Below are 16,177 nucleotides of genomic sequence, written 5' to 3' on the forward strand. Positions count from 1 at the left end.
AAAGAAAGACATTCAGGAAACCCAGTCTGAATATAGCACATACGTTGAATGAACATCTGGCAGGAGAATTAGTAAATATGGTACAAGACCTGAGAGGTTAAAACTGAACAATTCAGAATTGCTTCCCCCACCCCTCACCCCGTAAACTGTTTTTTGTTGTTGTTACTAATGAACAGCAATAATATTCTACAGGCACTCTGGATTAAATGAGGAGTTATTATTTAAAAATATGGTCCAGTGCAACTAAACTTTAGACATAAAAAGATATGAGGGGGTATGCTCCTACCATTATGATAATTTTTATCTATTTCTCTAGTATACATGTATGCTGCACTTCAGCCAAACAGCTCCCAGTGTAGTTTGCAGTAATTGAGCAGCTCCTGGTTTGCAATCCTATACACCTTACCGGGCAGTAAGTCTCATTGAACTTATTTCTGAATAGGCATAAAAAGGATTGTAGTGTACATTTCCTATAGCTGGTTATATGTGATTGAAGGACAAACACCCTTAAAATGTTGCTTTGAAATGCAAGTACCCTTTTTAGTGCTAGCACTTAACTTCTGTTCAGCCATAGTGCTGAACCATGGATTATTGCGATAAGAGCAAGATTGGGTGAGCCGTAGGATGGCACACCCCTCCCCTCCCCTCCGGTGAGTCTGCAAGGAAAAGACCTGAAGCTTCCATTTCAGCTTTAGAGAAGCCACAGCTTGCTGTGTCACCTGAACCCAGACAATCTTGATTAATCTTAACCACAGTTTATGAAATTGGCTTGGTTTGGGGTTTGTCTGGGTTTGGACAATACTGGAGACTGCAGTTAATCCAAAAACAGGAACAAAAGCTTTCAAACTCCTCCTTGTGACTGTGCTAGAGGAGGAAGATGGAGAACATGCAAGCCTCAGGCTAGCTGCACCTTGTTCTCATAATGCTAAACTATGGTTTAGCATTATGCCTGAACCAACCGCAAATCTTTAAGAGCTAAACACACAAATTTTGGTATTTCCAAAGTACTACTTACTTAGCGCTGCCAGTTCTCCCATAATCCCTTGATAGTTTCAATTTAAGCTATTTTTGGATTTTTAATATTACCCGATTGTGTATAGTGAGTGGCTACTTTTTAGTAAGGCATGTGCTAAATAGTTTTCTGTAAACAGTTTTATTAATGCAAGCAATAGTTTTACTGAAACCAAATCTGCAAAGGTGGAAATTAGTTTTTTTGAGAAACACCTCTGGAAAGTGTGGGGGAAGGAGAGAACTGTGGCCCTCATAGTTTCTTTTTGATGGTCATTAATATAAAACTTTGGCAACGCCAAAGAGTGTTCAAACTACCGCACAATTGCGCTCATTTCACATGCCAGCAAGGTGATGCTCAAAATCCTACAAGCTAGGCTTCAGCAGTATGCGAACCGAGAACTACCGGAAGTACAAGCTGGGTTTCGAAGAGGCAGAGGAACTAGAGATCAAATCGCCAACGTTCGCTGGATCATGGAGAAAGCAAGAAAATTCCAGAAAAACGTCTATTTCTTCTTCATTGACTACGCTAGAGCCTTTGATTGTGTGGATCACAACAAACTGTGGCAAATTCTTAAAGTGATGGGAGTACCAGACCACCTTATCTGTCTCCTGAGAAACCTGTACGAGGGTCAAGAAGCAACAGTAAGAACCAGACATGGAACAACCGCAGGACAGGAAGGCCTGGCGTGCTATGGTCCATGGGGTCCCGAAGAGTCGGACACGACTGAACGACTGAACAACAATATAAAACTGGAAAAGTGTTAACTTCCCTGGGTGTTATATATTAATGTCCTAATCAGGTCTCATCACTGATGAAAGATAATTTTTTTCCTCTCACAAGTCAAGAGTAAGGATGTCCGGAATAAGGAAATATTTATTTGTGTGATGGTTAGGAGCAAGTGCTATGAGCTGGAGATCTCTGGCTCATATCAACAATTGGCCTTAGTCAAGCCATTGTGTCTCAGCCTCAGCACTCCATCTGCAATATGGGAATGATAATGCTTATCTGGGTTACAAACCACCAATGGTGATCATTTATTTGTCAATGGGGACCTTTTCAGTGGCAGCCCCACCCCCAAACTTCTCAAGGGCAGGTGAATCCTTTAGAAGAATACACTGTGAGATGAAAGGCTCAGATGGAAATATTGCCCTAATATGTTTGCAAAAGTTCTTACTGCTTGCACATATAAAAGAGGGCAATTGGATCCATCCCTTTCAGGTTTTATCTAAGGGATCACTGAGTTGAGATGTCTTGGCTACTCATTCTTTGCTTTTTTGCTGTTCCTGCTATAATGTCAGAAATGGAGGTAGATCTTTTTCTCCCTTTTTAAGTTTTGGGTCTTACACAAGTTTTGGTTGTATACAAGTATTCCTGTGTTTTATTGAGAAGGGCCTGAATCCAGTGGTGCCCTACATGAGTGGCAAGGCACTTATGCTAATGTGGAGTTTTTTCCTCCTGAATTTCTTCTGACTCCCCTCCCCATACAGCAGTTCCCAACACTGCTTAAAACAACTAAGGAGAAGGTGACGAGGGAGGGGGGGTCACAGTGGCCCTCAGCAGGAGGGAGGAGGCAGGAAAGCAGATGTCCATTTGTGCTTTGTAGGTTCTAACCCATTATTTTTAGTGATGTACTTTAAAAACAACCAACTTCTTTAGCACCAGGTGGTATGATCTCCACACACCCCTTCTGTAATACCAGTTGGTATGATCTCCACCCCTGCTTTAAAAAAATAAATAAATACTGGCTTCCATTAACATTGCCTTCCCCTTCTAATGCTTCAGAATCTGAAATTGTACTTTCTAGTTCCATTCTGCCAGCTAACTTTGTGTGGGAAAGCCAGGGTGGTGCTAAGTACCTAAAAGTTCGAGGGCACAGGCCCATAGGACAAAACAATTGCACAAATTTGCATATGCTAATTTGCATATGCAAATACATATGCATAATTAGAAATACTATAATTTAAATTTTATACAAGGCAAGCTAATTAAGCTCTTGCTTGCTTTCAAGACAGAACTATGCAATGTCCCAAATTGTGCTTCCTTAAAACTTACCCTCCATGCATCCACACTTTTCCTTGATCTTTCAGACTGAAATCCAGATGGGGAGGATGGAGTGCCTGGGACCAGCAAAGAGCTGTATGGTACCTTAAACATTTACCGATTAAGTGCAAACTGAACATTGCACACTGGCAAGGGAGTGTGTGGGAATGTGTTATGGACTATAATAACCCATGCTCTTAGGCTGCAAACTTACACAATTACTAGAGAGAAACCCCCATTAAACACAGTGGGATTTACTTCTGAGGGACCCTACCTCTGAGGGACCGCGGTGGCTTAGTGGTTAAGATGCTGAACTGCAGACCGGAAGGTTGGCAGGACAGCAGTTCGAGACCCGAGTGCCACGTGACAGAGCGAGCTCCCGTCTTCGGTCCCAGCTCCTGCCAATCTAGCAGTTCGAAAGCAAGAAATTGCAAGTAGATAAATAGTTACCACTTCGGCGAGAAAGGTAACAGTGTTCTGTGCACCTCGATGTTCAGTCATGCCGGCCACATGACCACGGAAGCGTCTTCGGACAGCGCTGGCTCTTCGGCTTAGAAATGGAGATGCGCACCACCCCCTAGAGTCGGACACGACTGGCTGGGGCCACCTTTTCCTTTAAATCTTCACTAGCTCTTCCCATCCCCTCATCATCAGTAAGTGCAACAGCACCAGACAGAGACCGTAAGGCTGGAGGACATTGCTTTGCTGCTCCTGGTCCCCGGACCAGATGAGGAGGCAAAGAGAGCAGCCATCAAATGTGGCTCCTCATTTTATTTCAAATACTTTGATAGTTTTGGGGATGCTAGAACACTTTTCTTTTTACAGTTCTTGGGTTCTGACTTCTTGAAATCCTAAAATCTACACCAAATGTTGTAATATTTAATTTCTAGCAAACTCATCATCATACAGCTCTTAAAGTGCTAAAACGCATAGTTGGATGCCTTTATTAGGTACCAACAAAAATTCCTAATAAGGTGTGGATTTGGGGGTTTTATTTCTTATGGACCAGCATGGTACCTTGGTTTTTGGTTGGTCGTTCTTCAATTACCAAAGTTATCAATCCTCAGGTTTCTCTCTAGATCCACATACTGGAACTATATTCAGGGTGGATAAGGCAGGTTGCAGGTCTGAGCACTTTTCCTAAGGAGTGAGACTCCAGTCCTACATACACTTACTTAGGAGTAAAACTCAGTATGACTTACCTCTGAATTAATAAATTTAAGATTATGCAATAAATTTGATGTAATCCTGAACATGTTCTGTACCCACAGTTGTTTCCCTACCCCACATAATTTCCTGTACCATCTCAGCTACCTTGTCCCATCCCAGAAGTCTCTATCGCCATGTCCAGAGCTGGTCCCAAGACATTTTGCTGCCTGAGGCAGAGCAGCAAATGACGCCTCTCCATTTGCTGCTCTGCTTCAAGATGCATAATAGTACTGAAAGCCAGTCAAGTTCTTTTGGCCCCTGAAGCAGAAAATTCTACAAGCATCTCTCCCCTTCCCTGGCAGTGAAAATACAATAATAATTAATAGATTAAATTATGAATTATTTGCTGCTTTTTCATCACATCCTAAATCAGCTGTCTGAGGCAGCTGCCTCAGGCTCTAAAGAGAGAGTGTGTGTATCTTTACAGGACCCAGTCTCCTAAGGACACCCCTATTTGTAAAAAGGGATGTATGAACAGAGGAGAGGAGGGCATTTGTTTTCAGAAAGAAAAAAAAAACCTCAGGCAGAAAGATTCAAGGGAGTCAGCAGGAAGGAAAGCACATGTGGGCAAAAAGCCAGTTAGTCCAAAGGGATCAGATGCAACACAGATCATCAGGGCTCCTGTACCTTTATTTTAGCAAATGCCATTTTTCTCCAGTTACATGAAAAGCAACTTCTTTCAAAATAACTTTATGTACAGTGGACTCTAGTCCATGAAAGCTTATTATGCCACAGTAACTTTGTGAGTCTTTAAGGTGCCACAAAATATTGTTGCTTTTGAACACAAAACAGCAAGAAGCCCCTATCCTCGTCCCACACCTATTCACCTTTCTCTAGCCTAGTGCAAACTCCTGATGCCAAGGAGGACCATGCACCCACCAGAATCTGGCCACATGGATCATGCAAAAAGCAGGTGCACTCCAGAAAGATGATTGCAGAGTCAAGGAGCTCCAGGCACACTCAAGGAAGCCAGGGCAAACTGTACACTCAAACGTTACCCTGCTCCAAATTCAGGCATTGGTGCTCATTCAAACCCTTTTTGCAAGCAAACCTACTTCTGTTTTTCCCCAGGGTAAGGAGCCTGAGCCAGCTTGGAGGAAGCAACAGATGAGGAAGCCTCTGGCATGCCATTTGATCTGTGAGCAGCCAGTGTGTCTACTGTTACTCTTGTCAGGGCCTCGCTGCCTACAGTGGCTCAGGGCACAAGTGCAGTTGCCCACTAGCAATTAGTGGACAAGTCTTTGCAGAGTCAAGCACACTCCGAGAAAGCCAGGTGACCGTGGTGCTGTTAGGCTATTTTGGATTCTGGATTGATGAAAATAATGAGCAGACTGTGGAAGGAAAGGTGACAGTCTCCCCTCTAGTTTAAAAGGCTGGCGCCTTCATGCTACACTCCCTATTAGTCTGCTAAGGGTGTGAACCCTAAGGTCTCCTAGTAACTGCAAGGCTACTGAGTTCAGAGGGAAGAAGCAGGCTTTATATTAAGGCAGATGATGGCAATTGGGGCAGCTCTAAAGATTAGAGGCATAGCTCAGAAGATCCGGGGCCAATGCCAAAGTGAGCAACGCACTAACTGCACCGATGGTGGGAAGGGATTTGTTAAACTAGAACAATGGAAGCTAACTTATTGGTATTTCAGCTGCGTTTTACTGGTTGTAATGAGGTTTGTATCCTGCTTTATTCTGAAAACTTGGTGAAAATTCTCTCATCTTTTATCTGGCTTCACTTTGTTTTATTGCCATTGTCTAATCTGACCTTCGGAAATATATACAAAATGGTCGACATCACTGTTTTTGGAACAGCAAGTGACAGATAACCTGTGCATTTATGCTCACCAATTGCTGGGTTTTGTCCAGGCACATTTTAACCTTTGCTCTACAAGATATTGCTTATAACAAAACACAGCACACGATTAGCTTGATCGTTGGGTTCATGAACCTACTGGTTTAACAAATATAAAAATGCAAACAACCTGTCATGGATTTGTGAGAGTAAATATGAAGAAATACCATTGGAATTCAGAGACTCATTATGGGCATTCATTATGCCCATAAGGAATGTTTGTTGTTGGGCTACACACAAGTACATCTTGTTTCTTTTCTGGAGATAAGGGGTGGAACGTTGAAACTGTCTTCATTCTTGTGCTACTGCAAAATTATTTATACAGCCTGATCCTATGCATGTTTACTTCGTAGTAAGTTCCACTGTGCAATCTGACTTGATCCCAACTATGCGTGTATAGGATGGAACCTGTAAGAGGGCATCAGCAATGAGCAAACTTTGATGTTGATCTAATCAGTTTGCACTGCTTCTTTCCAAATATATGCCTTTTGTAAGAGCTAGACATTTTCAAGTGCAAATGTTCATAAATTTCAGAGGAAGGAAGGAAGATAAATTATTTTTACATAGTGCTGATAGGGTATGTGTTGCAGCTGACATTTCGCCAGATAAACCTGGAATGCTATAGCAGAAGGATATGCATGCTGTCATAGAAAGACCATGTGTATTACTTTTAATATATACTCTTTGACAACTCAGGAAATATGACTGACTAGTACTAGAAGAACCAAAGTTGAGAAATTAGTTGGAAAGAAAGGGGCTGCAATGCAGATATCTCTAGAATAGAAAGAATACATGCCAGTATTTGAAAGCTTGAAATAGAAACCTTTTATTAAAAAATATAGAGTGAGATCAATTCCCATGAAAACTACTTATTAGAAAAGCTTTTAGTGGACAAGATGGGGAGCCAAACTCTTTTTCAAAATTCTGTTGGCCACTGTCTGCTTATGAAAAGAAAAGATTGCCAACAGGAAGTGGAAGTGACTGAAGCCAATGAAAAAACTGAGGTTTTTGAGTAGAAACATCAAACCTATTCTGAAATGGCCCGGTGAAGGAAGCTATATAACTTTCTTCCCTTTTTTTAAGGAAGAAACAAAAAGTCAAAATAATTCAAATTACTCAGGATTTTTGGGACTGTCAACCTTAGAAAGCTGATCAAATGCCTCTTAACTTGATCAATTGAATCTTCATGTTTTGAAAACCTCAATAAAGTTGATTTTATAAAGTTCTGATCGTTTGTGATTTCTTGAATGAAATTCGCCAATTTGCAGGAAAGGCCATATTTACTATTTTTCAGAAAAGGAAGGAGGGAAAAGAGACAGAAAGAACAGAAACAAGACAGGATGGAAAGTTTCTAGTTAAAGAACAGGAAGCAAGTAGCAGAAATAGATGGACAGTCATTCAAGAAGAGGGGTCCCCCATGGATCTGTATTGGAACCTGAACATTTTAACTTATTCATAAATGATCTGAAGTTAGGGATGAGCAGTAAGGTGGCCAAATTATTCAGGATGGTAAAACCAAAAAGGGATTGTGAATGGATAATAAAATGGCAAATGTTGTTCAGTGTAAGCAGGTGAAAAGTGGTGTGCCTTCGGGCAAAAAATCCTAACTTTAGAAAAAGATCTTGGGATTGTTTGTGGATTGCCAAATGAAAATGTCAACTCTGTGTGTGGCAGCTGTGAAAAAGGCGACTTCGATGTTAGGAATCCATAAGAAAGGGATCAAAAATAAAAAGGCAATATTGTCATGTCTTCAATCAAGTCTGTGGTGCAACCACACTTGGAATACTATGTACAGTTCTGGTCACCAGACCTCAACGAGGATGTTGTAGAACTGGAACAGGTGCACAAAACAGCAGCCAAAATTATCAGGGAGCTCAAGCAGTTCCCCTAGGAGGAAAGGTCACAATTATTGGGACTATTTAGAAAAAAAGTAAGTAAGGGGAAACATGACAGAAGTGTATAAAAATATGTATGGTGTGTTAAAAATGAATAGGAAGCAGTTTTGCTCTTCCTTCTAATACCAGATGTCCCAGTATTAGAGAGAAGAGAAAATAAAGAGGCACATAAAAGATAAAGAGGATGCGGGAGAAATAGAGCGCAGAAATGGCAAAGGGGAAAAACGGGCAAGAAACATGAGGATAATAAAGAGGAAAATGGGCAGAAAGCAAACGAAAGGGAAAATAAAGAGAGAAGCACATAAAACAAAGACTAAAAAACAACAACTATGTGCACCATACAGAATCCCAGTGGCAAAGGAATTGGCTGCTGCTGCCGCTTCTGCCTTCCTCCCCCTGACAGCCATACCATTTTGCATAGTTCAGGGGAGAGCTACAAGTTGGATCACGGATTCAGAAGCAATGGGAGCCCTGTGGGTGGAGCAGGGTGTTATTGATGACCCCTAATGTGCCACCTGAGAAAACTGGCTCACTGTGCCTAATGTTGGGGCTGGCCCTATGGCTGCCTTTAAGTTTCAACTCCAACAATTAAAAATTTGTCTCAGATTTATTTTCCCTCCCCCATTTGGCCAGTAGCCAAACTGTCTGAAGCGATGGAGCACTGGTATGTGAGGTGTGGGTGGGTTAACTTTACCTCACCCATGCATTCCCTCTTAATTATATGTGAATAGTATAGACGTGTGAATTTTTAAAAAGTAGCTGGCCCTTCATGTCTAGTTTGGCTAGGGATGTGCAATGCTGGGAATTCTGTTCTGTTTGAGCCTGATGGGATTCCGCAGTGCTTCCATTCCAGTAAGCAGCGACGGACTGTAGCAGATTTTTTTCCCCTAATTCCGTAAATGTTTTGTGCATTTTGGGGGGGTCCCACCATTGCGCAAATGGCAATTCATGCAGATTGGATCTTTTTGTTTGTGGTTCTTGAAATTTACACAAATGGGGTTGTTAGTTTTGTTTGTCCCCGCCCCCCATCTTTCACAAGTATGCAGATTCAGCTTTCTGATAGGTGTATTCTTGCCTTGTTGGTTTCCTTGCATGTTTCAGCTATTAGTGGGAGCACCTAAGCAGAATAGGTAACATATATTAAGTGTCGAACTGACACTTGTCAGTATCCTCCTCCCTTTCAACTCTTCCCTGAGTCTCCAACAAGTCCAGAAAGAGGAGTTATTAGCTCCCCCACCTTTTCGCAGCTCCTTCTCAGTGTAGTTACTCCTGTTGTGCAAATTTTCCCTCTGTTTACTGCCCAGCCTCTAAATTTGCACAAATTAAAGGCTGGACAGTAAATGGCGGGGAAATTGGCATAACAGGCGTAAGTACTCAGAGAAAGCCACAAAAACGGGGACGGGGGGAATAACTCCCCCTTCTGGACTTGCTGGAGACTCTGGAAAGTGTTGAAAGGGAGGAGGATAGTGGTAACTGTCAGTTCAACACCTAATAGTAAGAGGATTACATTGCCAAGTGGGAGATGTTGTGTCCTCCCACCTCCAGCTTGGTGCACTTACTTGGTTTGCACTTTTTTTCTTTTTCAGTGCTTCTGAATTGTGCAAATCGATTCTTCCTTTGTCTTACTATTATCCCCCCCCCCCGGTTCTTTGCAACTGTGCGCAAATTAGCCTATATGCAGTCTCACTTTGTCAGTTTCCTTGTATGTTACCTACTCCACTTCTTTCCTCCCATTGACAGCTGAAACATACAAGGAAATTGAGAAGGCAAGACTACTTATCGGACTGCACAATCTGTGCTTTTGTGCACTTGCAAAAGACCGGGGAAAACTTTTTAAAAAATAACCCCATTTGCACAAATTTCAAGATGCACAAAACATAAAATTCCAATTTTCACAAATTGCTGCCATTTAAAAAAGGAATCTGCATATTGGATCAATTCGCTACAGATAGAGTCGATGCCAGGAGGGGGAAATGGAACAAAATCTGCCAGGGGCAAACCAGAAAAATCCATTACGTTTTCACCCCCAAACAGAATTCTCACACATCCCTAACTTTGGCCTTTACAGTACCATCTTAAATGCATCACCTCCCCCTTCTGGCTGGGTGGTACAAGTTTTAGATGATTTTAGTATCTGACAGTTAGTCATAGATTCTCAATTCTGGTCATTCATTTTCTTCTGCAGCAAAAGTTGCGGAAAAGGGAGTCCCAGCTCCCAATTGCCTTCTTACTTGTATAGAATCCCAGGGGTGTAATTGTCTCAACAGGCCTTAAGTCTGTTGCCTGTCTTAGAGCTCTAATTCTGTTGATTTTACTTGATTTTAGAAGTTTGAAAAGCCACATGTATAACTATCAATATTGGTATTAAATAAGTGTTGATTTGCATCATAAGGCCTTGAAGACCTGTACGGTCACAGATTTTGAAAATATTTTCTGTTTTTTATTTAGTAAAAATAAGGGTTTCCTGCTTAGCAAAACTGAATTATAGCTTGTATCTTAGCAACAATAAACCTTTGTATTAATTAATACATTAAAGGATAAGTGCTTAACATTCAAAGTTTTAAAAAAGTTGTGCATGGAATTTTCATATCGTATTGTGCTTCCGTGTGAATTTTAATTGTAAGCTGCTTTGGGAGCCAGTCTTAACTAAAAAGTAGAGTATAAATAAATATATAGGTTTATAGATCTATTTTTATTCACCCAGGCCTTAACTTTTTAAGCAATAGCCCAGATCTCAGTAGAAGACAGTATAGCACTACTTAGTTCCACACTATAACACAGTGAACATAGACCAGTTGTTTTCAAACTTTCTATCTTCAAGGAACGTTTTCCTCATCTATTTGTCTGCCAAGGAACTTATGTATTGTAGACAGTTATGCAGCATGTTCTAGGTTATCGTGTACATTCAGTAAATATGGGCCAGGCCTGTTGGACCTTACTGCCACCTTGCATCAACTGAGTGGCCCGTGGAACATACTGAAAACATAGCTGCAGCTGTGGATTGCATGGTTAGATCGTAGTGGTGGGAAAACTTCCTTTTATTAGTGGTTTTTCTCATTGAAGATCCCCAGATCTTGTTCATACACAGCCTGAAAAATGTTGACACAAAGCTAAACATTATTCTATACATTGCACGTGTGAGAGAACACTTGCAAAACACACACAATTAAAATGAATTCTGCAGAAGTTGCCTCTCCTTAGTTCAGAAAGACTGTAGTCATCGTAATGCGAATGCAAGGTCAAAGCTGATGATCTGAAACTGTATCTAAGAAAAATTCATCTATTGAGTAAAGATTGGATCACTGAGCCATGAAAGTTTGCAAACTTTGAATGCCTGCATCATATGGAGCAGAATTTTTCTGAACATTTTCCAACTACACAGCATGTTTTGTAAAGTTCAATGAGCTAAACAAATAGTGTTTTAATATCCCATAAGAACCCCACAACCACTTCTCTGCAAGATGCCACAGATTTGGATTACCTTCCCTAGAAAGGCTAACCTTGACCTATCCTTCTTAAGGTTCAGGAAAATTGTGAAAACCTAACTGTTCTGCCCAGACTTTAGAAATATTCCGTATTACAGCCTGCTAGTGGTGATTTTACAGGGGGTTCTGTGCTTTTGTTTTATGACTGTTTTAATTGGGCTTTTTAATATATGTGTGTGTATCACTTTTGTGCAAGCGGAAGTGTGATTTTATCAGCTTAAAATTGTTGTATTAGTCAATATGGAATTCTTAAAAGGGGACATTATTACTCTAATTTATCTTTCTTGCCTTTTTTTTACTTTCTAGTTGATGATTTTTGGAATCTTTTTGTGCCTGGATGCTTTTCTCTATGTTTTCACACTCCTTCCATTGAGGGTTTTTCTGGCAATGTTCAGGTTCATCACATTGCCTTGTTATGGCTTGCGGTAAGTGTTTTATTCCTTTGTAAAAACTATGTTGAATTTGTGTAGAATAATATCTTAATGTGTTTTTAATTGGCTTAGTTAACCGTGTGGTTCTTTAGACTTGATTTGAAACTATAAACAGATTCAAGCTGAACAAAGTAAACAAAAATAATCCTAACAGTTGGTATTCATTTCTGAGCTTTACTCCATTGTGGTTCCATTGAGCAGTAAACAGCAAATTGTGGGAGAACCTGTAGAATATTTGAACCAGCAAGGTGAACGAAGGACATGCTGAGCACCTTATATTTTAGGTTTTATTTCACTAAATTATAGTTGATTTGACATTGTAACTTAATGCTTTTTTTTAAAGGGCTAAAATAGATAGCATGCTTATCTTATTTTGACCTGAAAGGTGCCTAGACACATTTCCCTTTTAGTGATGATACGGAAGTTGTTCAATTCTGAGATTACAAGTCTATCTTAGAAAAAAATAAAGATGTCATTTATAGTTTTCTCCCAAGATTTATAAATTATGGGTGAAAACAGATTACCTTTTACCAAGTTGAAACTGACCACGGTGTGATGTAACCACTTTGTAAGCCAGGCATGTGTATCATCCTGCTACATTGTGAGGAGAATTTTACCACTCCCCTGTGGGCTTGGATTTCTTATTGTGTTAAGTGTGGTAAAATGATCAGTTTATGGAGTGGTTACGTGCATACTATGATAAGTCACCATGTTGTACAGCATTTGTCTGTAAAGCATTCAACTTTAGTCTCTCCCCAGTCTTTATAAAGTTAATCATGTCATAAATGCTAGGTTAGAGGGCAATTTTAAAAAGTCCTTACGAGAATAGACCAAATTTTCTCTTTTTAATAAAACTTGTAAGAAACAGCATCAGGCTGCACTGGTTTGGACCTTGGCATATATATTCCAAATATATATGAACACTCAGTGTGTAAACGAAAACAGGTTCTACTTAGCTGTACAATAACCATGTTATTAAATCTGCCGGAAGAAAGATTATTCCATATATAACCGATTTCATAGATCAGTCACCTTACAGATTAACCGTCATAGTCCTGATTTAAAAAATGGGACTGCACAAAGTACGCCATGCCACAGGTGCCAGCAGTCAATCAAGTCAAGGGGTTGGGGTTTTTTTCATTATGACAAGTTGTATAAGGCTGAAGAAAAACCTGCCACTGAAGTCAGCGGCTAAGACTTCAGCAAATCCAAGGTATTGTAGAAGTCATGAGTACAGTCCAGATGCATCAAAATTGGTTTTAGTTTCCATTTGACCTCTGTGGGGTCGACGGAACAAAGGTTCTGTTTACTTGCTGCTTTTTCAGAATAACATATCCATTTGAACTCTGCCCTAAATACATTTTGATGCTGTCTGATAAGCAAATTGCTTCATAAATGATTTGAATTGGGGAATTTTATTAAATACTTAATATATGAGTTTAATGCACTATATACTTTTTCTTTTATGGTAAAAATGCTGTTTTCTATTTCTTGATTTTTGCATGTTTTTAACAGAAAACAATTGCTATAGAAAAATGTATTCATCCAAAATATCAGTAGGTATACTTAACAAATGCCATTTTAGAAAATAAAGTTCTGAAATAACTAAATCTATTGATAGTGGGTGGGTGGTTATAATCTTCCTGTATTGTGTGTGTATTCTTCCCTTTGGTTTGTTTGGGCTGCTGGAAAGGTCTTCCTATACGTACAACATCATATTCCATTCTATGTAGAAACTAAAAGTGCTCCTCCCTTCATTCTGTTTTTTTTTTTTTTTAAGATTTCAATAGAGAGATTAAGTATCCTCTATCTCCTTCCTTTGTTTGCAATTCATTTAGTCTAGTTTCTTGTAAATTTCTTAAAATAGAAATTGTATTACCTTCTTTGCTTGGAAAGCATAAAAATCCTTTTGTCTTTTGAGGTTAATCTTTATTCATGACACCATGAATGGTGTCAAATGCAAATAGCTAACTGCATAGAGCCTTATTTCAGCATCCAGTCTCTTGGGCTAGATAAAAACAGAACAGGGAGATTGCTTCATAGCTAGGATTGTTTGATGTTCTTTTGTACTCTTTGAGTTTTGACAGATTATTTTTGAAGAAAGTAGGTTCATTTAATTGTTCATTGTTGTTCCAGGGCTGCCAGATACATTTTTATTGTTTGAGCTAGATATTTAGCTACATTTTTAAAAACAGTTTTATTTGTAGCTTTTGTTAGTGAGGAGCCATACAATGAAAACTTAGAGGTATCTTTTGATGCCTGAGAATTTAAGGGTGCTTCCAGATGGAAGGTTTCCAAGTGTTAGGCCTACTGTTTCGGCACACCTTACTTCAGCAAGTCAGATGAGGCTATGCCACTCCCTGCTGGTTGAAATAGCAAATTGGGGTCTGGCAGGATAAACCAGCATTTGTGGCATGGTCTAAAAGAGCAGCAGTTATGAAAAACTGCCACGTTAATAATACATCACTGTACTTTCTCCCATTGCTGATTTAGGGCTGTAGCGTTAAATCAACCTTGGGGAAAGCTGCTCTCTGGAAAAGCTATAAGGTGTTCTTTTCAGCAAAATGTTATTCATAATTTATATTTATGGCCTGCCCTACCACTGTAACATTTGCCATGAATTGAGCCCTGAGTTTCTGATAACCAAAAAATAGTTGATTCCCTTCACCATAACCTTTCTTATTTATTTTGGGGAAATATATATACTTTCTCCTCCATTAAGATGATTTTTTTTGTTCAAAGATTAACACATTTTGAGTAATTTTGAATACAAGTTCTGTCAAGATTACTGTGATCCCAGAGGCATAAGTTATTATAACCCAATATTTAGATCAATATTGTATCCCATATAACATTTATATATACTGCTGTCTGCAGCAGTATATTTTGTGTGTGTGAATAAACATATATATTCTCCTAATTGGAGACCGTAGGCCTTTTTTTCTTTTGCTAGATAGTGCTTGATTCTCAAAAAAAGCCACCATGGGGCACGTTTCCCATAATCACTGCCCAGGCACAGCTTGTCATGTCATCTGGTCCCAGGAGGCATGGCTTGCTTGAGGGGAAAACAACCCTCCAAAACAACCCTTGGGCTGCTCTAGGGTTATTGGAGGATTGTTTCCCCCTCAAATAAGCCATGCTGGTTTGGACAACACGACAACCTGTACCCGGGTTGTGATTATGGAAATCACACCTGGCACACTTCGCAATTTAAATAAGCCTATTTTGAATAAGCCTAGCTTGATTGTACGAACCAGTACCTCAGCTATTGATTTAATTCCACCAGAAAGTGGTAATACAAACTTTTTAGAAATACAAAATTCCTCTTGTAGTTTCTTTTTCTCTTGTCTCATATTTAAAGTTTGACAATAGTAAATTTGAGTGTCTCTGTCAAACTTTGATCCATCTCCTTTTTCTGAGGTTCAGGCTTGATTATCCAAAAATTCTTAATTAGGCAGATATGATTCATTCCTTTCATCTTGAAGGGGAAAATGCCCTTTTCCTGCTGCAATCTGTATATGCTGAATGAGGGAAAACAAAGCTTTCAAAATCACTTTCCCTCTTTTCCATGATGGTCAACATACATAGAGTAGCAACATTACAACCTTCTTTCTCTCTCTTTCTCTTTTATTTCTTGTAAATCAGACTGAAGGGAAGAGCACTTTCACTTCCATTATAGGATGGAATGTGATGTCACATGGAACTTCTCCATGGTGAGTATATATCCTGATTTTTCTTCTTTGCTATCTGCTACAATGTTGCCTCCACAGAAATTGAAGGTTGTACTGTCAAAAAGACAGGAAGTGAAATTATTAACAAACATACTTGTATTTGTAAATTTCTCTGGTTTCTGTAGGTGAGAGACACTTTAGAGAAAAGCAAACACTACCTGTCATTTGCAATAGAGCTTATTTTGAAAAACATTTAGGAAGGTAATGAAATAGTTAAATCAGAGTACATTCTTACATGAAATTTCAGGTGAAGTTGTCCTGCCATTTTCTAGAAAAACCATGTAATTTTGCCTATTTTGCAGGAAAGTTTCTATATGGTTCTTTTTTCTTTTCATATCATTGATATCCCACAGAAAGTTGTGGGCAAATGGGCTAGTAAAAATTCTTATGGGTAATAACTTTTTATGAGCACTGAAGATTTGTGGCAAAAGACTAGATCAGCTGCTAATGAAATGGAAATAACAGTGACATGAATCCAGAGATGTGCGAATGGAACTCTGCTTGTGCAATGGCTTTCTCACCCGCTCCCACT

At 39.6% G+C, this 16,177-nt stretch overlaps 1 protein-coding gene across 4 annotated transcripts in view; it reads left to right on the forward strand.

Annotated features, from left to right (window-relative positions):
- The window catches only part of TAPT1 (transmembrane anterior posterior transformation 1), a 73,431-nt gene that overhangs the window by 18,685 nt on the left and 38,569 nt on the right, over positions 1 to 16,177 (forward strand). For 2 of the 4 annotated variants that reach the window (XM_084857060.1, XM_084857062.1), the window contains exons 3-4: positions 3,100 to 3,153; positions 11,790 to 11,908. In XM_084857060.1, coding sequence (XP_084713186.1) covers positions 3,100 to 3,153; positions 11,790 to 11,908 — 173 coding nt within the window. The remainder of the gene's footprint in view (positions 1 to 3,099; positions 3,154 to 11,789; positions 11,909 to 16,177) is intronic. The other 2 variants (XM_084857064.1, XM_084857063.1) reach the window with 1 other exon arrangement.

Source organism: Heloderma suspectum, chromosome 5 (assembly GCF_057233095.1).
Source record: "Heloderma suspectum isolate Gila_16-S chromosome 5, 16-S_ref, whole genome shotgun sequence".
In the NCBI taxonomy this organism is placed as follows: Eukaryota; Metazoa; Chordata; class Lepidosauria; order Squamata; family Helodermatidae; genus Heloderma; species Heloderma suspectum.